The 24,399-nt window shown below is 48.6% G+C and overlaps 1 protein-coding gene and 1 long non-coding RNA gene across 8 annotated transcripts in view; one reads left to right on the top strand and one right to left on the bottom strand.

Annotated features, from left to right (window-relative positions):
* Positions 1–253: 253 nt before the first annotated feature.
* On the top strand, positions 254–10,926 carry LOC129542601 (uncharacterized). 5 transcript variants are annotated; one of them, XR_016035347.1, is made up of 7 exons: positions 254–711; positions 3,636–3,739; positions 4,672–4,965; positions 5,201–5,354; positions 6,146–6,400; positions 6,725–6,871; positions 7,350–10,926. It is a non-coding gene; the product is annotated as an uncharacterized LOC129542601 (long non-coding RNA). The 5 variants fall into 5 exon arrangements; XR_016035349.1 differs by lacking the exon at positions 3,636–3,739 and having other exon boundaries at positions 256–711; positions 7,350–10,860; XR_016035348.1 differs by lacking the exon at positions 6,725–6,871 and having other exon boundaries at positions 256–711; positions 7,350–10,860.
* Positions 2,382–24,399, bottom strand: part of CIT (citron rho-interacting serine/threonine kinase) — a 174,898-nt gene continuing 152,880 nt past the window's right edge. For all 3 annotated transcript variants that reach the window (XM_088828200.1, XM_088828201.1, XM_088828202.1), the window contains 17 exons: positions 22,619–22,756; positions 21,591–21,771; positions 20,493–20,584; positions 19,898–20,002; positions 19,516–19,685; positions 18,789–18,833; positions 18,258–18,338; positions 17,990–18,125; positions 16,587–16,726; positions 16,158–16,250; positions 13,847–13,955; positions 13,618–13,746; positions 13,082–13,162; positions 11,457–11,535; positions 10,881–11,060; positions 5,785–6,085; positions 2,382–4,729 (listed from right to left, as the gene is read on the bottom strand). In XM_088828200.1, coding sequence (XP_088684326.1) covers positions 4,706–4,729; positions 5,785–6,085; positions 10,881–11,060; positions 11,457–11,535; positions 13,082–13,162; positions 13,618–13,746; positions 13,847–13,955; positions 16,158–16,250; positions 16,587–16,726; positions 17,990–18,125; positions 18,258–18,338; positions 18,789–18,833; positions 19,516–19,685; positions 19,898–20,002; positions 20,493–20,584; positions 21,591–21,771; positions 22,619–22,756 — 2,084 coding nt within the window. In that variant the 3' untranslated portion in view covers positions 2,382–4,705. The remainder of the gene's footprint in view (positions 4,730–5,784; positions 6,086–10,880; positions 11,061–11,456; positions 11,536–13,081; positions 13,163–13,617; positions 13,747–13,846; positions 13,956–16,157; positions 16,251–16,586; positions 16,727–17,989; positions 18,126–18,257; positions 18,339–18,788; positions 18,834–19,515; positions 19,686–19,897; positions 20,003–20,492; positions 20,585–21,590; positions 21,772–22,618; positions 22,757–24,399) is intronic.

Raw genomic sequence — 24,399 nt, 5'->3', positions numbered from 1 at the left:
CATGACCCTCTTCCAGTGTTTACAAATGGTTTGAATGAATTGATGAAGACCCAAGTCTCTGGACCACTCAGCCCTCCATCCGGCTCTTCAGCACCTCACTTGATCAGCAGATTAGTGAAGAAAAGCAGCTTAGAGCCATCTGCTCTGGAATGCCAGTTATAATCGTCTTCAGGAGGAAATAGGAAGCTCTGAATATATGTACGAGTCATCCCAGCTAATGGTGAAAACATCCGGAAGGGCCCTTCTAAGAGTTGTCGCTACTGTGAGTCAGAGCCTCGGGGAGACAGTGCCCTGTCTCTGGGATCAGCCACTGAGCTCAGCTCCCACAACTACCTCATCTTTTTCTGTCCTGAAGACAGAGGTGGCCCAAGCCTGGGTGAGGATGCCAGTCGCCTCTACCTGCCAGGAGTGAATTCACCCATGTCATCTGGGAGCCTCAACAGCAAGTGAGAACAAGAGGCAGCTCCAGCTGTGTGTACCCCAGATCAACTGTGTATTCCCTTTTTGTGATTCTCTGAACGCACACGCTGAGTTGTATACAGCAGTAAAGTCATTTCCAGAGTTCCTTCCTCTCACAGCCCCTCCAGGGCCAACAGGAGTTCTGTTACTCGTTTACAGCCTGGAGAGAAAGTCAAATCGTATGTGCGGTTCCAGATTCCCACTGCTCAGCCCTTCCAGCCTCGGAAGATGAAAGCCTCAGCGTTTGACTAGGCAAGTGATAAAACATTTTCTCATGTAAACACTGTACCTAGAGCCACAGTCTCCATGCTTTAGACATCACGAGCAATATTTACACTGCCAAGAAAGAAATCGGGCCAGAACAGGCTAATCTTCAACCATGGCACTGACTGATATGTTAGGCCTGATAAGCCTTTGTGGAAGGTGGGCATGCGGGCCACCTTGTGCCTCGTAGGATATTTAGCAGTTTATCTTTGGCCTCTGCCCACAAGGTGCCAGAAGTAACCCCAGTTGTGACAGCCAAAAGTCTACAGGTACTGTCAGGTGTCCTTGAGGGAAGGGGGCTGTCACCCCCAGTTTAGAACCCTGGAACAGGCCAGTTTGTAAAGCTTAGCCAGTCCCACCTCCGTAGGCCCAGCATTATTGCTTTAGATTTAAATCTGCATGAATGTTTGCTAAAGCAAGTCACACTCATGAGGCCCAATTCTAAAGACAAACTAAGGTGGTCCATCCTGCTAAATGTATCATTCTCTTTCTGGCCTAAGTTTCCAGATCTTTAAAATTTCATAGTTACAAAATTTGCTTTTCAAGCACCTTCTTTATTCTCATGAAAATTAAGTTGTAAGAGCAGAAAATGTGACGTCTAATTTTGTGTTTAAGCAGGAACTGCAACATGGACAGCTGGGCCTCAGTTTGTGGTGTGGCTGAGTAATTTGTTGGTTGTTTCTTTGAGGTCCTTGCTTAGGGTCCAGAGAACCTTTATGGCACATTTCTTTTGGAACTATACCACATTTACCTTTGTTTTTGAAGTGTTGTGTGGCTGCCAAGAATCCTCCGGACATTGACTAAAATGGTTGTTTGGTATTTAGTGGACTTCTTCTCATTTTATAAGGGAGGATAGATAGGTTCCAACATTTTACTTGTTCATCTTCTGAATTTTCATTCTTAGAGGTGCCAGATTTTTATCCCCAGTGGTAAAACAGAAAGGAGGAATAGAATAGAATTGCAAGTTCAACTCCTGTTGCAGGGCATGTCAGCCACAACCCTGCAAGTCAGAATTTGACTGTGGTCAGATTACTTCATTGGAAAATAAAAGCTGAAGACTGAAAGCAACAGGAACCATGAGAAAAGTACCATTTACCAAAACCAATGCTTGTCTAGCTCAACAAATTTTACACTAACAAAGCATCTTAGAAAAATTGACCTTGCACACTGCAGAACTTCACATAGTTAAAAGAATTTATATTTTAAACTACCTTGATCTGAATTCCTCCCTCCTAGGAAATCCCTGTGACTTGATCATAATGGGTAAGAGGAACTGTTTTTTTTTTTATTAACTGCGTTATAGGAGAGCTGGGTAATCCATTCCCCAGTGAGCCTTTCAAAGCGGTCTGACTGCCTTAAGGAGCTTTCCGGTTCCGCAGTCCTATACTGTGACCTTAATAGCCAGTTCATGATTCATTGGAAGTAATGCTCAAACACCACACTTCTGGAAGAGAACTTCGCCTGTGTCTCAATTCCAGGAGTGCGGTCTGCTCTAACCCTGTGTGGCTGTCCACACACACCACCCCCCGGCCTCTGAAGAAGCATTCTCAAAAGAAAAGACGGCCCCATGCCAGGCTCACAAGCTCAGGCTGACAGCGGCGATACTTCGGAGTTTTGCGCACTGTCTTTAAGAAAAGAAGAGGTCGTGCACTAAAGCAAACATTTTAGATCATTGCTTTATTTGACTATTTGTTCAACAGAGTTCATTCCTCTCAAGGTGGATCTTGTGATCTTTTCCTCTTTCTGAATAAAAAAGGTAATGAAGAAAAAGCCTGTACTTTTGGAGACCTAGAATCTTACTTATGCTAATAAGCTTTTGACTGCAATTTCGTTTTAACGATATTTCCTGCTGGCATCTCGGTGGTCACACGGAGCTCCCCACCCTCCAGTGAAGATGGCTGTCCACAACTACCACCGTTGAAACCAAAAGTAAGAGTTGAAAAATGCACCTTTTACAATAAAAAAGTAGAAACCAATTCAATTTCCTTTTTTTTTTTTTACGAATATAAAGTTTCTTGTAAATATGTACAGTCTTTGAGCTAGTTCTATAGCAGGAAGCATTTCACAGATGAGACACACAATATACACTTTGAGGGCTAAGAAACCCATTTCTCATGGAGATCCTAAATGAAATGCCAAGACTGAACACCATTTCCAGTGACCTCTCCAAATACTTGTGGACCAAGAGACAAACAAACTTCAGCAAACATTCGGTCAGATCTTCCCTGGAAAAGGGAAGGGATGCAATCTGACCCCGAAGACAAAGCAGCACACAGAACACGACAGTGTGGCACTGGCCAAGGATGCGACAGCGGAGGAGGGGCCGTGGGCATTTCAGACAAGAGAGCACTTCGGTTGAGGGACGAGCAGGAAGGAGTCGGGACTTCGGCCAGGTTGCAATCTGGAAAGTGAGCTGAACCGTGGACGGGGGATTGAAACGCGGTCATGTTCACTGGCTGCAGTGGGAACAGGTCTACCTGTCAGCCTACCTAGGATGTGCCTTGGTAGTTCGAGGCGTGGAGAAGCAAGAGAGGCCTGGTGGGAGATTAAAGGCAGAAATAAGGCCGCTAGTTAGCTTACCAACAGCGAAGCCTCTGGTTGGTTCTTTAACCAGTTCCCAGGAACCTCACACCGCCGGAGGAGAGAAATGGGGCACCTAAGGGAGGGTTTCCCCGCCCAGCCGGGGTGGGAGAGTTGAGGGCGGATTCCTTCTCCAACTTCCTGATTTTAGTCTAGCCCTAGGGAGAGGCTTGTTTGGGGAGTCACAGTTTTCGTGGGGTAGAACCTGCTGGGTTGTGTGTGAACAGAGTCATCCGCGAGGGAGTTGGCAGGGAGACATGAAGTGTGAGGTGTGGTTTGCTGAAATCCTTCTCTGGTCGTAAGGCTTGAGCGTTTGGTTTTCGTTTCTTCAGTGCTACAGACTGCAGCTTGTGGCCGGTGAGTTGGCAAGTCCCAGAGGGTCTTGGTTCGGCGGGAGCTATGGGATGGACCTAGTGCATCAGCAGAGCAACCCAAGGTGGGCAGCCAGGTTGGGGCGGGGGGCAGCACATGCAGTGAACTGCCATGCAGAGCTCCGGCATCTCTTCCCACCCCAGGGAGGGGGGCGGCACACTGCCATGGACAGGCTGTGAGTGCCCCTGGACCCGGGCCCTCTTGGGGCTGGGCTCAGAGCAAGTCCAGTGCATGCTTTCCTGGCCAAAGCGACGTGGAAAGCGGGGACAGCAGGCCAGGGGTGACGCTGAGCGGCGGGGAGGGAAAACTCCTCGAGGTCCCTTGGCCCCAGGTCACTGCCTCCGAGCGAGGCCTGATGACCTCTGTACATTCTCAGCTGGTGGGGGGGGTCGTCAAGGCCATACAAGGCAATGAGGACGGTAAACATTTGGCTAAGATGTTGGCCCAGGTGAGGCAGGGCCACCTGTGAGGACAGACTGGACGAGGATGGGCTGAGGTGAGCACGGGAGGTTAGCCAACAGCAGGGGCTCGTCTACATACATTTCAGTAGCGGAGACCTGATGGTGTGACCTCGCTACAAATGACTACAACAGGAAATACGGCGCTATTCAAATCTATTAAGAAGTCTGTTGTCTTTTAAAAAAAAAAGAAACAAAAATACCCAACCAACCCTAGGATCTTAAAGTAGCTATTAATTAGGAGTCTAACCACGCTGTAGTTGTAGTTAGCCCCAGGTTGGGTTCCTGTGATGAACTGGTACAGGCTAGAGCTAGGTACAAAAGTTTATGAATGCTCTGAAAGAGTACCAAAGTGCAAAGAGGGCGGCTGCAGGGAGGTGCCGGCAGCTCCCAGGAGCCCCAGCCCCCCGCCCCTCCTGGCTGCAGGGAGTCTGTGCTGAGGCGGCCTGGGTCCAGTTGCGCCGGGGGCTGGCTGAGCAGATGGGCGCTGGGGTCCCCTTCAGCAGAGTTCCATGGTGTGTTTGGTGTTTTCCTGCAGATCAACATGAGGAGTTGGTTTTTCTGGCTGAGATTTATACTGAAGACTGGTCCCAGACCTGAGAGCAAAAGGAGGGGATTTAGCCATCAGAAGCCGGAAATCGTCATGCTTACTTCGTAAACAGGAAGCCCACACTGGGAGCCTGCAGGAGCGCCTGGTCTCTCCTTCCTGTGGTTAACAGTGAGGGACAGCAAAGCCTCCCCTCAGAGCTTGTGAAACTTGCTGAGAATTCCCCAGTGCTGTGGAAGTACTTCTATGGTTTACACATACCATTTTATCCAGAAATCAGAGGAGGTAAGGCTTCCCTGGTGGCTTAGCTGGTAAAGAATCTGCCTGCAATGCAGGAGACCTGGACTCCATCCCTGGGTTGGGAAGATTCCCTTGGAGAAGGAACGGCTACCCACTCCAGCATTCTGTCTTGGAGAATTCCATGGACTGTACAGTCCATGGGATCGCAAAGAGTCGGCCATGACTAAGCAACTTTCACTTTCAAGGAAAACAGCTAAAAAGCGTTTCCCCCTCTCTCTAGAGGGCATTAGGAGAGCGTGGTCCAGAAAACCAGCACCTGGGACTGGTTGGCCTGCCGAGGCGTTAGCGAGCTTTCGCGCCCTGCCCCCACTTGAGGGCCCTGGTTATCAGCACATCCCTCCAGCTCCTCAGCTGGCAACATGAAAGCTACACAGGTAATAAATGCACATGACTGTGAAATTTCAAGAGGTACAGAGTTCTTCTAGAAGGCAACCACTGTTACCAGATTTCAGTGTAGCCCTGCAGAGGAATTCTTGATGTATGTGTCTTTGTACACATACATATATTTGAAAAAAGTAAAGCATGGAACCTTTTGAATGACATGTTTTGTGTGTTTAAGAATCTGCTTGTCTGCACAGCTCTTTCTAGAAACTGTGAACACTGGTTGCATTTGGGGAAGGGAATGCTGTGTACCCTTGGCTCTTACAGTTTGAGGGCCACACATGATGCATTTGTACAGGAAGCCCCTTCTCAAGCTATTTTCTTCCTAAACTTCTTACAAATCCCACAAAACCCTAATTACAGTTGTGGAGCTTCTTCCTTACAGCCGTGGCTCTTCGGGGCTGAGAAGGGCACCTCCCTTACCTTGTTGACCTGGGACAGCGGGGTCCTCACGGCCCCCACGGGCAGCCGGCCCCTGCTGCTGTCCTCAAACAGCCGCCCGGGGGAGCGCTCCCTCCGCGTGCTCAGCATCCGGCCAGGGGACTTCTCGCGCTCCAGGGGGCGGCCCGGAGACTTGTCCCTGCGCAGCTCGGTCCGCCCTTCGCGGTAGCGGTGGGGTGTGCTTGGCTCTCGAGGGTGGCTGGGGCCTTCGGGAGGCGCCGGGCTTGAGGCCACACGCTTGGTGATGTGCTCGTTGTACGTCGGCGGGCCTCGCTTGTTGGGGCTATGACAACAGGAGAGCGAGGTGGGGAGCTGAGCCACCCCCATGCCCATCTCACCACAGGTTATTAGACACAGATCCCACCTGGAGTCCTTCAGGCTTCGTGTTTACCTCGAGTGTGAGGACAGAAAGGCGGCAGAGGTAACAGCAAAGAGAAGTTTCCTAGTCTCGGGGCAGGCCTTCTGCTGAGCACCTACCATGTGTCAGGCGCTGTGTGAGCTCATCAGATCATCCTAACAGTCGGTATGCCAGGAAAAGGTGACCCTCATCGTACAGACAAGAGGACAGAGATGCAAAAAGGCCAGGATTCCAGGACAGGTCAGTTTGACATCGTAATTCCCATACTCCACACCCCGACCTAGTAATTTCCAGAGCCTGCAGTTCACAGGACATCTTCCTTAACAGGAAGTTAAGCCTGTACTCATTACAGTCAGTTGCCAAATCTGTCCCACTTTTGGGCCTCTGTCTGTCACCTCTCTAGGTAGCTTTCCAAGAGCCTTTGTGCCAGAGGTGTAGAAATCAAACCTGATCCAATTAGGAGACAGAGCAGGGCCAATGCAAACAGCAGACCAGGCTCAAAAAACATATGAGCAATTGAAAGTAGTGGGGCCTTTTCTTACGAATGATCTACCCTCCATCCAGCCCTGGCCTGCCTTGCAGAGAAATTTTCATGTTTCAAATGAAGATCTCACCAGGCCCTTACCATCCCTCTGAAGAAGCAAGATTCAGAAACACAGAACTGACACACAGCCTTCAAAGTCAGTTCCTTCCCACCCTCCAGCAGAAAAGGTACCAGGGGCCCTAGTTATCTGAGCATAATTAGTGCTGGGAAAAGGCAGCCTACTTAAAATGGCAACACTATTTCACAGAGACTTACTTGAAGACATATTTTGATTGACTGGGGCTTTATCTTAGAAAAATAAAAGTAGAAATCAGGAAAATATATTTTATCCTAGATATTTTAAAAATCTAAATTACAATTATAATTACATGCTAAGAATGAACCAAGTATGAATCACATACTGATTTATTATGCTCTAATTTTCTCAAGAAAATTGTATGCTAACATGCTGGGTGACATCCTCCACTAGCAATGTTGGATTTTGTGCCGTGAAATCGTAAAGTCATTTAAATATTTGACAGTATCACCAGAGGCCTCTCTTAACCCTTTGATATTTAAATCTTTCCCTTTGGAAGGGACCAAACTTGACTTTCTTTAATTACTGGTCTAACTCTAGGGAACCTCTTCTGTCAATGCCCATTACAGAAAGCAACTGAGCAGCAAAGACAATGACCCAGTTCGGGAGAGGGAACTCTAGAGCAAGCTTGAGGGCCAAATCCAGAGAGACGCCTGTTTTAATAAAGTTTCACTGGCGCATGGCCACGCCTATCTGGTGATGCACTGAGGCTGCTTTCGTGGTCTAACAACAAAGTGGAGCAGTGGAGACCGGGACCATCTGGCCTGCAAACCCCAAAATATTATCTGGACCTTTACAGAAAAACAAATTGGTGAACAGAAATAACTCTAAACTGATCAGTCAATTGTAGTTTCATATTTTCTTCCCTATGCAGCTCAAACTGTGGCAATTCCTACAACCAGTGCTCAGAAAGCTACACTTTCTTGTGCTATGTTTGCAGCAGTAAAATTTAGGGTCACTTGATTTCAACATCTTGAAGTCAAGGTTTCTTTTCATCTCTAGTCATGTGGCTTTGTGATATGGAAGACAAAAAAATTCAAGAGAATTATATTAAGCCTATTGTAATGGAAGAGAAATTATAAAATGTGCCTATCATAAAGCAAGTGAGAGGGTGCTCACTGCCCAGAGGAAGAAAAGTGGTTCAAGGAAGGCCATTTGAGAAGTCGGCTGAGATTAATGGGACGAAGAACACACTCATTATTGTAGGCCGAGCTGGCCATCTTCCATCTCCATATGTTAATAACCAAGGATCTACCACATCAATTTTACGTTTCTTGCTGAGTTACATTTCCTGCTCTGCTAAAGAGACCAGGGTGGTGTGGCCTGCGGTGAATCAGTTTCCCAGGCTGGCTTCTACATTCTGGACCTGCCCAAAGCAGTCAGCAGCAAAAAGACGGTTTTATAAGCCAAGAGACAAAGCCTAGCAGCTGGCTTTCCAGAACAGCAGGAACTGGAACCATTTTCACCACAGAGTAAGTCACTTCTCACAGAGACACTACATCATCTCAAAAGGAAGGTGCCTGACCATCTAACTAGTAAGGCAGTGGAGAAAAAAAATACCTAGCTACAGTACTTGGGTTTCTTCTTGCTTGACCTAGAGGCTAAATAAAATCTAGACATTTTCAGGAGGAGACTACAGCCCTTTGAGCAGTCACCGCTGAAGCAGAGGCCAAAAGGGTGAGGAGCAGCTGACTGTTTAGCGCTTCCAGTTTTCCAGCAAGTTCCTGGAATTGAAACCACACAGACATTTCTTTTTTTTTTTTTCACACAGACATTTCTGACCAACACTTGTATTTTAACAAAACAGAGACTCTTCGGACATAGTCTCAGAATATTAAGTTGACAACTCTCTTTTCTAAGGTCTAAGTATTTTGTAACCATACAGGTGTCCACCAAACTGAGTCCCTGAGGATAAAAACTGTCTTCATTTGTGTATCCCCAACACTGGGTCTGGCACATGGTAGGGGGCCCACATAACTGTATAGGGCAGATACATGGGCTTTGTAAACCAGTCCACAAAAGTAAAATCCTAGGTCAATTAAATATTCCTCTACGTTAAGAAAGCTCATCTCCTTTGTGGGCCAATGTCTTAAAATTATACATCTCAAATTCACGCGTGGAACTGAATCTGGCTCCTCGCCCTGGGGGTCAAGACAAAGCCAATCCCTCTTCCACCCACTGCTGGTGGGATAACAGAAGAGTACAGCCTCTAGGGAGGAAAACTCAGGGACATCTATCAGAATCACCAACAATTCCTTTTCTAGGAATTCAGCCTCCAGGTAGATTTCAAGCATTCGAAGTGAAGATATACCAACTAAGTCCTTTACTACAGCAACAAACTGGAAATACCCAAACATCCACTGATAAAGGAACAGTTAAATAAGGTATAGTCATGTTAAGGAATGCTATTCAGACATTAAAAAAAGAGAAATACTTTGTGTACCCACATGAAGCAGTTTCCCAGATACAGCTGTGTGTCCATGGTATGCTGTCACCTGTATTAAGAAGGGGACGTGTGCTTGGGGACCAGCAGGGTAAGGATGCCCAAAAACGGGTTTCTCCCTTAAAAACAAGCACACTGGTAGCCACTGCAGGGAGCACACTGGGCTTGGAGCACCCCAGCCTCAGAAAATTATCACTATCTGATCTATGTCGGTCCTCCTGGGAAAAGACCAGAGTTTAAATACTTAGCTTTATTTCATAATCATAATAATTTGGGGTGACGGGCCCACAGAGGACCTAAGACTCCTTATTAGCATCTGAAGAAGAGGTGGCCCCAGCCTTCAAGACAAGGAGAGAAATGGCTTTCCCAGACTCAATACCAATAGATTTTCTTGTGTCTCCGAGTCCCTGGATCCCCAACCATATGTACTTCACTTAAGTAAAAATCCGATAAGGAACTAACAATGTAACTTCCTTTGTGTTGAGAGGTTGTGGGTGTCCAGTTCAGCCTGCTTCCATGGAGGGAACTGACAGCAATCATAAACGGTATGAGCATCCTATCTGCACTGTACAAAGAAGGGCCAAGAGCCACATAGGAATCCTCATCCAACGCAGTTGCTCTCCTTCTCATTTTCTCTCTCTCCTGCTCTTCCTCTCTGCTCAGGGTTTGTTTTTAATTGACCTGATGCAGGTCTTGCACAACAGAAGCGCCCTATCTCTGGATGGTTACTGGAAAACAAACAGTGGTGACTGTTTCACGTGGCAAATGTCTGAGGCAGTGAAACCAAGTTGGGGAAAACAAGAGGCTAGCCAGAACACTCAGAAGGAGGTCCTCCTGCACGTTCGCAGGGATCTGGAACGCCATACACGAGTAAGCCTGTACCAAAACCCAGAAAAAACTTAGGAAGGCGTGCCCCAAACTCTACACACACACACACCATTTAGGGAAACCCTCTCTAGTTATTCATCTGCTTGGTAGTGACCCTAACCAAGCAGAAACTTCAGTGGCCGCACATAACAAAGAATGCAGACTATATAATTAGTCCATAGAGTCACTCAGCAAATAGCAGCAACACACCCTGGGAAGGGAAGGGGGATCTGATTTTCAGAGTCATCACATGGTATTAATTGAAATGTTTGGTTTTCAACAATAAAGTATAGCCTGTACTCAAGGCCTCATTTCTTCTGGGAAATCCTTTTTAGCCCCCAAGTCCAAGCTGGAAACCCTCCTCTGAGCTTCCACAGCGCTTTAAACCACCAAAGTATGAGCCCCATTCTCCTCGGCTGTGCTGTCATTACATGAGTGCTTATCTCGCCCACTGGGCCTCCTCAGGGAGGGGCAAGATTCCAACTTATTCACACTCGGTCTCCCTCAGGAAGCCCAGTGAGCGCAGCACACTGTCAGCTAAAGCAGCGAACACATTACAAACACAGCCACTGGAAACAGCCACCAGAGAAAAGGCCAGACATTTCCTTCCACCTTTTCCAAGGGGGCACTAAAAAATTCTCCTGTTGCTTATAAAGGACTGTCATGTAAATGCTGTTGGTTTCAAAGAAATAAGTGGCTTGAGCTTGAAGACGGGGAAACTGTCAACCCGTTTAGCAAGATTTCCTTCTGCTTTGCCCCCTGTGATGAGGAAGAGGAGAAGGCGCGTTACCTGCGGGAGGTGGACGGGCCACGGTGGTGGTCAGTGCCGGTCTCCTTCACCAGGTTTCCTTTGCAGCAAATGACCCTTAACTTATCCTGATACGAGGACGCCAGGTAGATGGCTCCTGAGGAGATTGCAGGGCCCAGGTAGCGTGGGTTGGGGATTTCCAAATATGCTCGGGCGGGGGTCCTGTAGAGTTCCAGATGAGAGTTTGCACAGCTGGTTATCTCCACTGTTAGGACCCAGCCCCAAGACCCAGCTGCTGAACCTTTCACAGTTGTTTAGTCACTAAGTCATGTCCAACTCTGCGACCCCATGGACTATAACCCACCAGGCTCCTTTGTCCATCCAGGCAAGAATACCAGAGTGGGTTGCCATGCCGTCCTCCAGGGGATCTTCCCAACCCAGGTCTCCCGCATTGCAGGCAGATTCTGTACCGTCTGAGCCACCAGGGAAGCCCACCAGGATGGAGTGGGTATCCTATCCCTTCTCTAGGGGATCTTCCCGTCCCAGGGATCAAACCCACATTTCCTGCATTGGCAGGGAGTTCTTTAGCACTGAGCCACCAAGAAACCCAATTCTTACCCCAGAGAGGAGCGGGCCTGGATCTCAATTACTTCGAGTGAGTTGAAGTGAGTCACAAACAGATAGGGTTCTCTGTAGGCTGCGTGGCCACCACGGAGGAAGAGCACGGGGCAAGGAAGGGTTAAAAGACAGAAAATCAAAACCTGGCTACAGTGCAACCTTGGACCCAGCAGTCCCACCACAGTGTATCCGACACATGCACCCACGTGCCTGTATAATGAGGCATGTTTAAGTTTATCCCCTGCCACTGCTGTTGGGGCAGACGCTGGGAGCCCACTCAGGGAACATCGTGCGGGATCAGTTATATAAATCACAGCGCAACTACGGGAGTCTGCAGAGCCAGGAGAATGCACGAAGCAGCTCTCTCTACATGCTGACGTGGAAAACACCCAAGGTGCACAGTGTAGCACGTACAGCAAGGTTCAGAATACTGTGTCAACTGTGCTGCCACACTGGTTTTTTTAAAGGGAGAGGGATGAGAATAAACTTTTATGTGCCTGTGTTTGCATAAGGCACTGGAAGGATAAGAAAGGCAGAACTGTTTTTTTTTCCCTTAGGGGAGTAGGGATGGAGAAATTCAGGACACAAGTAACATGGGCGAGACTTTCACTGTAACCTTTTAAAACTGCTCATCAGACAGATTCTCCAAAAAGTTTAATAAAAAGTGACTGGGTTTATAGACAAGTATCTCTGGCCCTAATCCTGTTTACTTTTTATCACAGTGTCAAACTCCAAGATATAATGTGAGCTGGGTTTGGTCTTAAAGGGAAACAGATTATCACTGTTATTCCTTGTGCTGAACTGTTATTTCAGTATTAGTCACACCTCCTACCACTCAGGCCCCCATGGACTCTCTCTGCCTGGAATCCCAGCTAAGCTGGCAGGATGGGGTGGAAGCGAGAAGGCCTGGGCGCCTCTGCTTTTGCACTCGTAGAGGCAGCCCAGAGGGTGAGCCCTCCAGCCGCCGGTCCCTGCTGAGCCCCCACCCGACAGCGGCTCTGACTGACGGCCACTCTGTGAAGCCGTTTTGGATGTCCCGGTGCCTCTGTTGACACCACATGAAGCAAAGCTGTCCAGTCAAGACGCAGAGTCTCAGGCAATAATAAGCAGTTGTTCTGAGTCACTAGGTTTTGGAACGTGTTATGGAGCAACAGATAAGTGAAATAGCCTTGAAGGGTATTTCAGCCATAACGGTATTCCAGAACATTCACACAGTCATCGTGTATGTGTGTTTACCCTTGACACAGCAGCTCCACTTTTAGAATTTCTGAGCTGGGGATATTACTGAAGCAGTGTGGAAATACCGTAAGTTCATCACAGCGTTGTTCACACTTGAGCCAGTTTAGAACTGGTTAAATTGATGGGTGATCAGCTGTGCCATGAGACACTGTGCAGCCTGGTGACATGATCTAAACAAAATCACAAGAAATGATCTCCTTTCTGTCATGAGAGCCTGGTGGGTGTGGTTTATGCATCATGCCCCAGGATCTCTGCCCTGGAGATGCTACATGTGGCGCCTGGTGTCTTAGGGAGCCCCCAAGCACAGTGCATAAGCCAAAAGGAATTCCACCAGCAGTGCCTACAAGGGCCACCAAACACTGAGCCCCACACCTTGCCTCACCTACCAAAGGCCAGAGGTAAGCGACTCCACTTGAGATCGTCCGTGCGGCTGCGTCTTCCATAAGAATCCACGAATACCCCGAATTCTGGAAGGAGGCAGAGTCCAGGGCTTGAGCGTGGCCAAAGACAGGGAGTATCAAAGACACACACTGACAGAAGAGCGAGGAAACCAGCCCGGGGACCTGGGTCGTGCAAAACCGCGGGAGCTCTGCTGAGCCACATCTCTTGGGGTTTACTATAGGAGAGGGTCCGAGTGAAAGGGGAGAGACAGGAAGTGGGTGATGGAGGAAGAGTCAGGGGGAGAAGGGGAGAAACAGACCCAGAGATTTAGGGAGAGGAAAGGGGGAAAGAGAAGAGTGAGGGACAAGAGCAGACCGGTCTGGAAGTGACTATGAAGGGACCTGGCCAGAGCCTGGTGGGGGCACGCCACGGGCGCTGGTGGGGCAAGACCAATGTCCCCGGACTCCAACAGCAGCAGCCCCGCCCCGCCCCGAGGCCCCTGTCTGCGGCTGTGGGTGCCCTGAGCCTCCGGTGGACTCACCATGGAAACAGAGCAGGAACTCCTCCCGCTGCCCCGCGCCGTTCACCTGCATGATGGACACGGGGAAACTGTTGGAAGAGGAGGCAAACACGGCAGGCGCCAAGGAATGGTCGTTCTTATCCAGGAATTCTGTAAAGGCAGGCGAGACATGGGGCCTCAGGACCAAGGAGGAGCCCAAGGTGGCGGCAGGGCCAGAAACACGCCAGCAGGGGGTGCACCCGCGCCCTACCCTCTAGCGTGTACTGCTTCATGTCGATTTCATAGAATTTATTGGTTCCGATGAGGATACTGTAGTTGGTGAAGTGGATACAGCTGCAGGGCTCCGAGGTCTCAATCTCCTAAGACAGGGGTATGGCGGGTAGCAGAGAGGAGGATGTGAGCATTGACCTGGAACAGCCCCTGCTCTCCAACCAGGCCACGTAGGGTTCGCCACCCAACTTTCCCTATGGTCTTCACACCAAGCAAATCCCTTCACGTTCTTCATAAGGACCCATGGTCCCTTTGCTACTTCTGGGTTCTTTGCAACCACAGACTAAAAAGGTCAAATTGCAACCGAAAAAGTCAAACACCATTTTAAGGAAAAGGGGTCGCGTTCAAAGAGAGCTTTAAAGATACAACATTCTAATCAGAAGGAAAAGCCTGAAGGAATACACCATCGGTGGTGGCTGGAGGAAGTGGTTTTAGTTTCCTTCCTTTTCCAAGCTTCTCAGTTTCTATCTTGACTCTGCATTATGTACTTGATTACTATCATCATTGCTGTTCTCATCGTCTGAATTATCTGCTTCCTAATTACTTCCACTTGTTGACGGGCCAATCCTAAGGAGGGGCTGCAAAAAACCTAGTTATGTTTACTCCAAATGGTAGCCAGGAATTATAAATAAACAATGATTTCTGAGAATTTTCTTGAAGCTAACAGTGCAAACTTTAATCCGCATCATCCTCACCATTAAATATTTACTGATCACTATGAAAGTGAAAGAGGAGAGTGAAAAGGTTGGCTTGAAGCTCAACATTCAGAAAACAAAGATCATGGCATCTGGTCCCATCACTTCACGGGAAATAGATGGGGAAACAGTGGAAACAGTGTCAGACTTTATTTTGGGGGGCTCCAAAATCACTGTGGATGCTAACTGCAGCCATGAAATTAAAAGACGTTTACTCCTTGGAAGGAAAGTTATGACCAACCTTGATAGTATATTAAAAAGCAGAGACATTACTTTGCCAACCAAGGTCCATCTAGTCAAGGCTATGGTTTTTCCCGTGGTCATGTATGGATGTGAGAGTTGGACTGTGAAGAAAGCTGATCGCCGAAGAATTGATCCTTTTGAACTGTGGTGTTGGAGAAGACTCTTGAGAGTCCCTTGGACGGCAAGGAGATCCAACCAGTTCATTCTAAAGGAGATCAATCCTGGGTGTTCACTGGAGGGACTGATGCTAAAGCTGAAACTCCAATACTTTGGCCACCTCATGCGAAGAGCTGACTCACTGGAAAAGACACTGATGCTGGGAAAGATTGGGGGCGGGAGGAGAAGGGGACGACAGAGAGTGAGATGGCTAGATGGCATCACCGACTCGATGGACATGAGTTTGAGTGAACTCTGGGAGTTGGTGATGGACAGGGAGGCCTGGCGTGCTGTGATTCATGGGGTCGCAAAGAGTCGGACACAACTGAGCGACTGAACTGAAGTGTTAGGAAACTACACAGCAGGGGAAACGTAGTGAGATGGTAGGGAAAGTCAGACTTCAGTTTTGGTCTCAACTTTGTAACCTAGGATCTTGGCCAACCTTAGTCATCTTACCTGAGAAGTGGGGATGGCCATTCCTGCTTCTCACAACTGTTGTGAAAAACAGCCAGCTCAATCTGTTCAGAACAGGTACTCAACTGAAACACTAACAACAGCCCACCCCAGATAAGACAGTTTCTCTAACAGGTAGTGACCCTTATATATTCATCCCTCCTTCTACTTTTGAGACCAACCATAAAAGCACCTGCAATACATCAGGCTCACGATGGGTGGAACATTTCTGTCTAGGGACAAGAGATGGCTTTCTCAGGAAGGAAAGCAAACGCAGTGATCCAGCAGAAGCCTGTCTGCACCCCAGGCAACATCACAACACTCTCTGCTCCAAGGAGAACCAGCTCCCGAAATGGGTACAAAACACAGCCAGCACTGGCTTTTCTAAAAGTTATTATTAGAAACTTCTATGATCTGAGAAAGATTCTGGTAGGGGCCTCCAGGGCTGCTTGCTCCTCAGAGCTTCCTATTTTCTGCTGTTTTAAAAGAGGAGTCTCCTCCATCAGCTACCTTCCTCTCTCCCTTCACAAAAAGCTGAATTTGCAGGGCTGGCTAGAGAGGCCGCTCACGCCTGGGAGGAGGAAAGGCAGGGAGAAAACTGATGGCCACTCTGGAGCGTCCTCTAGGGAGCAGGGCACCCTCTTGTTCCCTCTCTAAGGAGGTCACCCAGGATGAAGGGGACAGACACAGGCACCTTCCCACCAGCTCACCTGGAAAACAGGCCCAGCGAGACCCAGGACTTACTTTCCGAATGCAGTACTTGCTGAGGTTTTCATTGTAGCGGAGAATGACAACTTTGCTGGGCATGGCTGCACAGATGCAGAGCCCACTCTCAATCTGAAAAGCAGTTGGGGTGGAGGGTGGGAGAAAAGCATCACCAGTGAGTGTACCAGCTCCATGGCAAAGCTGGTTAGAAGCAGGGTCTCTTAAGCCGCCACCATGGACACAAGATCAGGTTGTCCCCCATGGGGAGGGGCCGTGCTGGGCACCGCGGGTGTTGAGAAGCAACGCTGGCTCTGCTCATGTGATGCCCATGGTACCACTACCAGTTGTGTTGAGGCAACAGAAATTTAACCCAGTTTAAGGACAGGGTTTTCAAAGTCGAACTGTTAAGCGGAGGAGCCACAACAACTCCCAGAAGAGTCGCCAGCTGGGGCCCAGAGGACCACTTACCTTGCCAGCAGCAAACAAGTGGCAGCCCTTGACTGCTTCAAAGATGTTGGGCGAAATGTCCGGCTGGGCGGGGAGGTGAGACTGTGCGAGGGACTGCTTCACCTTCTTCACGTCCACGAGACACAGGGCCCGCTCCTCTCCTGCGGGGACCAGGGGCAGCAGAGCACAATGGCGGGTCTCCTTCTAACCTTGAGTGAAAGCTACTCCAGGCCACACAGATGCATTAATTTCCACAAATCCCCATTAACACAGTCTAGGTCCAAGTCTTAGATCTAAAAGCAAAACATCTAGCCTCGTGGTCAAGACTGTGGGAGGAAACAAAAATTCCGCAGACAAAAAATCGGAGAATGTGAACTGAACGTTCAAACGTGTTCCCCACCAAAGTCAAGAACGTTTGTGTTGGGAGACAGTGAGCAGACTTTTATAATATAAAACAGTGGACATGGGAGTTCCGTGGCAGTCCAGTGGTTAGGACTCCGCACTACGACTGCAGAGACAAAGGTTCAATCCCTGGTCAGGGAACTGAGATCCCACATGCCATGTGACTAAAGAAAAGAAAAAAATGTACCATGTGAAACTATGCTGTGTGAGGTTAGAGTGGCAGATATATCTGTTACACATTCATCCAAACCCACGGAATGTACGGGAGTGAACCCGAATGTCAGCTATGGGCACGGGCTGACAGTGGCGTGTCAGTGCAGGGCCGCCGCACGTCCCACTCGGGTGCCAATGACGGAGGAGGCCGTGCGTGTGTGACGGCAGAAGTACACCTAAAACTGCGCCCAGGGAAAAATGTCAAGATGCAAGTGGGGAAAAAGAAAGGAAAGCAAGTAAGAAAACAAGCCAACAAAGGAAAAGCACTGAGAGATCAAGGAAAGCTGGTTCCTGACCATATGGATCCAGCCGGCCAAGCCTGAGTTAAGGTCTGACTCAGAGTGTTTTGAACATGGAGCCAATGCATTATTGTTTTCCTTTAAAAAAAAAAAAAATACTGCCAATAAAGAGAGAATAAAGCCTTTCTGCCCTGGGTATATAAGAGAATGCCCTTGTTCTTAGCTGACTGGCTGAAGAATCTGGAGTCAGAGTTGCAACTGACTCTCACGTGGTTCAGAATAAGTGAGAAAGTGTGTGTATGTGTGTAGGAAGACAGAGAGAAATAAATATGTGCCGAACTGTCAGTGAGTGCTGCATGCAAAGGAAGGGTCTGAGACCAGGGAGAATGGGCGATACACACAGCAAGGCAGGCAGGCTCTCAGAGCACAGGGGCTCAGGCCCCTTCAGAGACCCAGAGGGAAGAGCCCCTCCTGCTCCAGCCTGCCTCCAAGTTTGACAAACATGACATGTGAGTTTCAAATCATTTCCCTTACAAGTGAAGACAAACTGCCGTGTCCCTGGCCTCCCACCTGCAATCATGAGGAGCTTCTCCAGGTCCTTGATGATGTAAATCTGGAAGACTGCTCCAATTCCTGGGACGTGGGTAAGGGAGTTCTTCAAGACATTCAGCGCGTACAGCCCTTCCTCGGTGCCCACCAGCACCACCTGCCAGGGCGCAAGTCCCCGGGAAGAGCATGAGTGGGGCCATGTCCCCATCACCATCCCTTGACACGGTCCTGTAACACGTGCGGCTATGGCCAGATCCCAGCAGATGTTGCCCAAAAAAAGCATCGTCACCTGGTCGCTGAAGGGCAGCGTGCAGTTCATATCCAGACGGTCATCACCTTCCAGTTTCAGCAGGGAGTTTCCAAGCAATTTCTTTTTACATGTGAAAGAGAAGAGAGAGAAAAAAGGAGGCCACAGTGAGACTGAACTGTTCGTGACTGGACTGTCCAGAGAGACAAAGGCAAGAACAGAGGAAAGTTTAATGCCAGGGAGAAGGGCAAGTTACTCCTGCAGACACTCAGAAGTATACACCTGCTCCTGACTTGCCCCCTGCTTTGATCTGCGCTCAAAAGGCCAGGCCTGAGTGTTATTGGTGTCTCTGGGTGGTAGTTAATTAGCGTTGGGGCCATAACTTGGTTTAGATGCAGAAATAAATGAGCACAGGAGACACAGAAAGATTCCGTCACACAAAACAAGCCAAAGCTGAAGGGTGTCACTGCAAAGGGTTAATAAGCCACATGGATGCTCCTGCCCCTCCAGGCGGCGGCACAAGTGCAAAGCCCAGTGTCAGCAGCGAACCAACCCGCTCCTGAGTCTCTTTACCTGAGCCCACGCGGGCAGAGGCTCGTAGGAGGTACAGTCACGGCCCTATTGTACACACATGGATGGGGCGTTCAGTTAAAGGCTCACACGTGGGAGATGGGTCATCAACACAGGGCTTTCTTGTGAGAGGGAGGCTAAGGACTTCCGACTGCTAACACTTAAAGTGTTTATTAGGAGCTAAGTGTTTGACAAGAGCTGTTGGGGCTTTGGTGGTGGAAATGCCAGTGCGTGATGAGCACTGTTTGTATCCTGGAATGTTCCAGGAGGAGTGATGCCAATCAAGGCTCACCCACGTCTCTAACATCTTCAGGAGAAGTAGGATTTCAGACCTGCCTTCGGAAGAGCAGATCACGAAAAAGCAATTGAGGTTATGAAAAAGCTTCCTGAAAGAGACATGGCTTTCGGCAGCCCTTTGTGGTGCTTGTAACACAAGCCTTTGAACCACGTAAACGCATCTGGGTAACGGAGAGATAGCATTTCCTTATAAGTAATTTGCAGCTGTGCTGCCAGAACGGAGACCTAGTGCGCCCTGAAGAGCTGGCTAACGGTGCCGACTCCCTCATTCTAGAGGATTCAGGTAGGGGGACCTGTGAGGCTAGATCCTGCCTGGAAGCCTGGATCTCTAGGGGCACAGTATCCCATCACCCTTCAGAGGGGGAGGCCGAGGGGACCCCTACCCAGTCAGCCCCTTCTACAAACACAAGCTCTGGCCCACGTGCATACTCACAGCGTCGGCTTCCGCCTTTTCCCTAGACACTCTCCCACCTGCCACAACTGACTCTAAGGTGGTGACCCAGCGCTGCTTGTCGGGAAAGCTGGGAGCCAGCAAGTAGAGGGTCCTCCCGGGCCAGCAGGTGGTGTGGGGGTGAGACTCCATCTTCAGGACATAGGGGACATCTAGGAGATTGGGCAGAGAGCGCAGGGTGGAGTTCGCCCACCCCCACCGCTTGAAGAGACGGCCAAGCCACCCGAGTCCCAGTTACTTAGCAGAAGTGGAGGTGGGGGGCAGGGGAGCCTCCTGTGGAAGTTAATCCTGCACAGGCCCCCCTCCCACCCGCGCTGCAGGCTACAGCCCAGCCCACTTCCCGGGGGGGCCTGCCACCCCTCACCTGCTTTGGCTGTGTTTGCAAGTTCAGAAGCACCAACGGCGCCATGAATAGACACGTCCCCGTCGGGAAGGCACAGCTCAAATTCCTCCACCGGCCTCTGTCCAGCTTGGTGCAAAGAGGAAGGGCAGAAAGAAAAACAAAAGCACAGGAACAAGAAGAAGGGGAGACGAGAGGAGGAGAGAGAGATGGAGTACGCGTGGGGAGAGAGGCGCACGAGAACAGAGGAGGGAGGAGGTGTGCGGAGAAGGCGGAGAGGGAAGATAAAAACAAAAGTAAAGTGTGTCAGATGAAGAGCACAGTCAAATTTCGGATGACGATGCAGATTTAGGGGTTAGTTGGCTGAGGCGGAAGTTCTCGGAAGGTGTATTAGCAGGTGGAATCTTCAGGGCAGCACCCTGCAGGGTCTTCAGAGGGGAGACCTATAGACGTGAGTATCGTACCAATAACCTTTAGCGGAGTCATTTGGGTTCTAATTTTCAAAAATGGAAAATTTGTAGAAGGCTTGCAACGCAGTCTGGAAAACAGAGCCTTCACACCAAGACTGGGAGACCTGGGCCAACCGCGTGCAACGAGATTCCCCGACTCATTAATTTACCTTCTCTGGCTTCGTTGTCGTAAATAAGGACTTTGGAGCCCTCCAGGACAATGTACTTCCTGTCCCAGCCTTGCTGTCCTCGCTTGTTATTCCTGGGAAGACAGATGTGGGAAACAAGTGTTTGAACTTGGAAGAATCGGGTGGGAGGCAAGAGTGGGGAGGAGAGGAAATCCCAGTAAAGATGCTTCACTGGAAAACAACAGGAATGACACGCCGGTGTGGGGAGGGAAAGTGTCCTTCTACCCTCTCGCTTGTGGGGCTGGCCCCGAATTCAACTGATGTAAGACACAGAACAGGAGAGAAGTGCACACACGTGTAACTGTGTGTGTACATGGAAGTCTCCACAAGCAAATAAAGCCCCCAGAGCAGATGGGCCCAAGTGTTTATACCCTAAGTCAAACAAAGAACAGTTAACTGTGGAAAAGTAACGCAGTCTGTGTGCACAGGTTTCTCCCCGCCAGCCTTGCCCCTGCTCTGAAGAAAAGAATGCTCCTTTCCTCCTGCTGCAGGAAGAACAGCTTTTTTTTTTTTCTTTTTTTAATTTATTTTTTTATTTTATTGGAGGCAAATTACCTTACATTAATATATTGGTTGCTTTTGGCATACACTGACACGAATCCGCCCCGGGTATACATGTGTTCCCCCTCTTGAACCCCCCTCCCACCTCCCTCTTCCCCATATCCTCCCTCCAGGTCATCCCCGTGCACCAGCCCCAAGCATCCTGTATCATGCGTCGAACCTGGACCGGTAATTCATTTCACATATGATAATATACATGCTACAATGCCATTCTCCCAATTCATCCCACCTTCACCCTCTCCCACAGAGTCCCAAAGACTGTTCTATATACCTGTGTCTCTTTTGCAGTCTCGTATACAGGGTTAACAACAGCTTTGACATGGGAGTTTTATATCCTACTTTCCAGGAGAAATTGGGGAGGTCAGAGTGTCCCTCTTGCACCCGCTGTTTTCTAAGTGCCTTTAGCTCAAAACAATCCTTTACCCCAAAGTGGCCTTTTCCGGACCGGCACATCGTGCCACCTTTCACCAGCCACCACCTCCCCACCCGCTGCCAGGCCAAACCTCCCTACAGCAATACCTGGGCACCTTCATCCACCCTTCCAGGTGCAAGCTGCTGCTGGGTTCCTTGGACTGAAGACCCGGGGAGTTCATTTTGTCACGGCAGAAGGCCTCGGTGAAGTGTGTGGCATATTCGGCTGGCAGGCCACAGGTAGCTGGCAAGCACGTGGAGCACTTGGGATGGCACATGACCTGACATTCTAGAGAAAAGCAGTGAACAACCTGAAAACACACTCGACTGATCCTGGACCATTCCCTGCCTCCGTCAGTCAATCCCTAACCCCCACCCTGCCTTGCCCTGCCACTCAGGGCATCCCTAAGCCTTCCCAGGAGCCAGGCCCCTACGGAGACAGCCAAGCTCTCTCAATCCAGTCTTCCTGGCTTCTCCCAGGCTGCCACAGACAGCTGTGCAAAGGACACATCTGCATGTCCTTTGGACACATCTGCACATCTCCCTTGAAGCCAGAACACACCTTAAAGGCAAGGAGAGACCAGCCTGAGGGAAAGGAGGCTGGAAGTTCACAAAGCGCAAGGCATTTTGCACAGGCAATTGGAGACATGGGCTGAAAACGTATAAATTCCCTCCTTGAACTTGGGGAAAACAGTGTCCTCCCCCAAGACTAAACCTGTGAAAATGAATGCACTATATGATGGGTTTCCCTGATAGCTCAGTTGGTAAAGAATCCGCCTACAAAGCAGGAGACCCAGGTTCGATTCCTGGGTTGGGAAGATCCCCTGGAGAAGGGATAGGCTACGCACTCCAGTATTCTTGGGCTTCCCTTGTGGCTCAGCTGGTAAAGAAATCGCCTGCAATGCAGGAGACCTGGGCTCGATCCCTGGGTTGGGAAGATCCTCCTGGAGAAGGGCAAGGCTACCCACTCCAGTATTCTGGCCTAGAGAATTCCTTGGGGTTGCAAAGAGTTGGACATGACTGAGTGACTATATGAGGAGGAATGTTTAAATAAATTGAAAAAAAAACACCGTTGGACAGAACTTTGGTGGAGACGCACAGCTGCCCCACCACAAATGCACAGCTGCTACTCTTACCGATACACTTGGATGCCTGGCGTCCAAAGTGCACGGTATCCAGACACACGGCGCACTTCGTGGCTCGCATGTTCAGTCCCACGTTGAACCGGTGAGGGATGTTGTGGTGCATGCGCTCCTTAAGACGCCGGCTGAATTCTGGAGGGAAATTTTATTTTAAAAAATCAGAGTGCTGCAAAATAATACCATCAAGAAAGTGAAAAGACACCCACAGGATGGGAGAAACGTTTGCAAATCACCTCTCTGGCAAGGAGCCTGTAGATAGGATGGAGAAAGAACTCTTATGATGCAATAATAAAAAGACAACCCAATTAAAAAGTGGGCAAAGGATGTGAACAAATGTCTCTCTGAAGAAGATAAATAAATGGCCAAGATGCACAGGAAAAGATGCTTGACGTCATTCTTCATTCAGTTCAGTTCAGTCGCTCGGTCGTGTCCGACTCTCCGTGACCCCATGAATCACAGCACGCCAGGCCTCCCTGTCCATCACCAACACATTCTTCATTAGGGAAGCACAAATGAACACCACAGTGAGATGTTAGTTCACTGTAACTGGATTATCTAGACTCAAAAACATGGGAAATGGGTGTTGATGAAGATGTGGAGAAATGAAGGTCCTCATATACTGCTGGTGGAAAAGCAAATGGTGCAGCCACTGTGGAGTCCAGAATTACCAGATGACCCAGCAATTCTACTCCTAGGTCTATACCCAAGAGAACTAAAAACATATGTAGCCACAAAATTTGTGCACAGATGTTCACAGCAGTATTATTTATGATAGCCATAAATGGAAACAACCCAAATGTCCATCAACAGATTAGTACATAAACAAGGTGTGATAATCACACAACAGAATGTTATTCTGCCATTAAAAAAAAAGGGAAGAGCTGATAAATGCCACAAGATGGATGAATTGGAAAAACATTATGCCCCACGGAAGAAGCCAGACTCAGAAAATTACACAAGGTGCTTCCTTTACAGGAAATGTCCAGGACAGCAAATCCATGGAGGCAGAAAGCAGACTGGTGCCTGTCAGAGGTTCCGTGAAGTGGGAAATGGCAAGTAACTGCCAACGAGTTTAGGGGGGCTTTTTTGGTGGTTGAGTAGAGGGACCAAAAATGTTTTAAAAATTCAAATGTGATGATTATACAACCTTGTGAACTTACTTAAAAAAAAAATCACTGAATTATACATTTCAAACAAATGGATTGTATGGTGTGTGAATTACATCTCAATAAAGCTGTTTAAAAAAACAGAGCATTTTAGTAATAGATTGTGAAACTAGTTTAACACTAACAGATGTGTCTAGATTATTTTAAATCAAATTAAGATCGCCATTATCTGGTTATTAGGAATTAGGTTTTATTTAAAAACACATTTCTGGTAGGAGATGGTTAATATGATGGCATAGCTGTTTGTGAGCATAAAGAAACATATGCTTCTAAATCAGTTGTTTGTAAATATTTTAGTCTTGAAAGGTATGTTTTGCAGATGAGATCATGGAGAGCTTTCCAGAATCCAGTTTAAAAGTCACCATTCTCGAACATATTTAAATAATTTTAAAGACTTCATTTTAGCTTCTTGTTTCAGATTATTTCATAGAGAATTTCTGTTCAATACAAGACCAATAATGTGTTATGATATTTTCATAACCAAAGTGTGAGTAAACAAACACAGCGAATGAAGTGAAGTAAGTTCCGGGTGCATCAACCATGGTTTTGCATTAATTATCCATGTAAAACATGACATTTACAAGCTTGTAACTGATGAGAATTAAAGCA

This window comes from Moschus berezovskii, chromosome 19 (genome assembly GCF_049115385.1).
Source record: "Moschus berezovskii isolate FMDL1 chromosome 19, NW_MosBer_1.0, whole genome shotgun sequence".
NCBI lineage: Eukaryota > Metazoa > Chordata > Mammalia > Artiodactyla > Moschidae > Moschus > Moschus berezovskii.
Note: the sequence above shows the minus strand (reverse complement) of the source record. Positions and strands in the feature narration are given on the sequence as shown.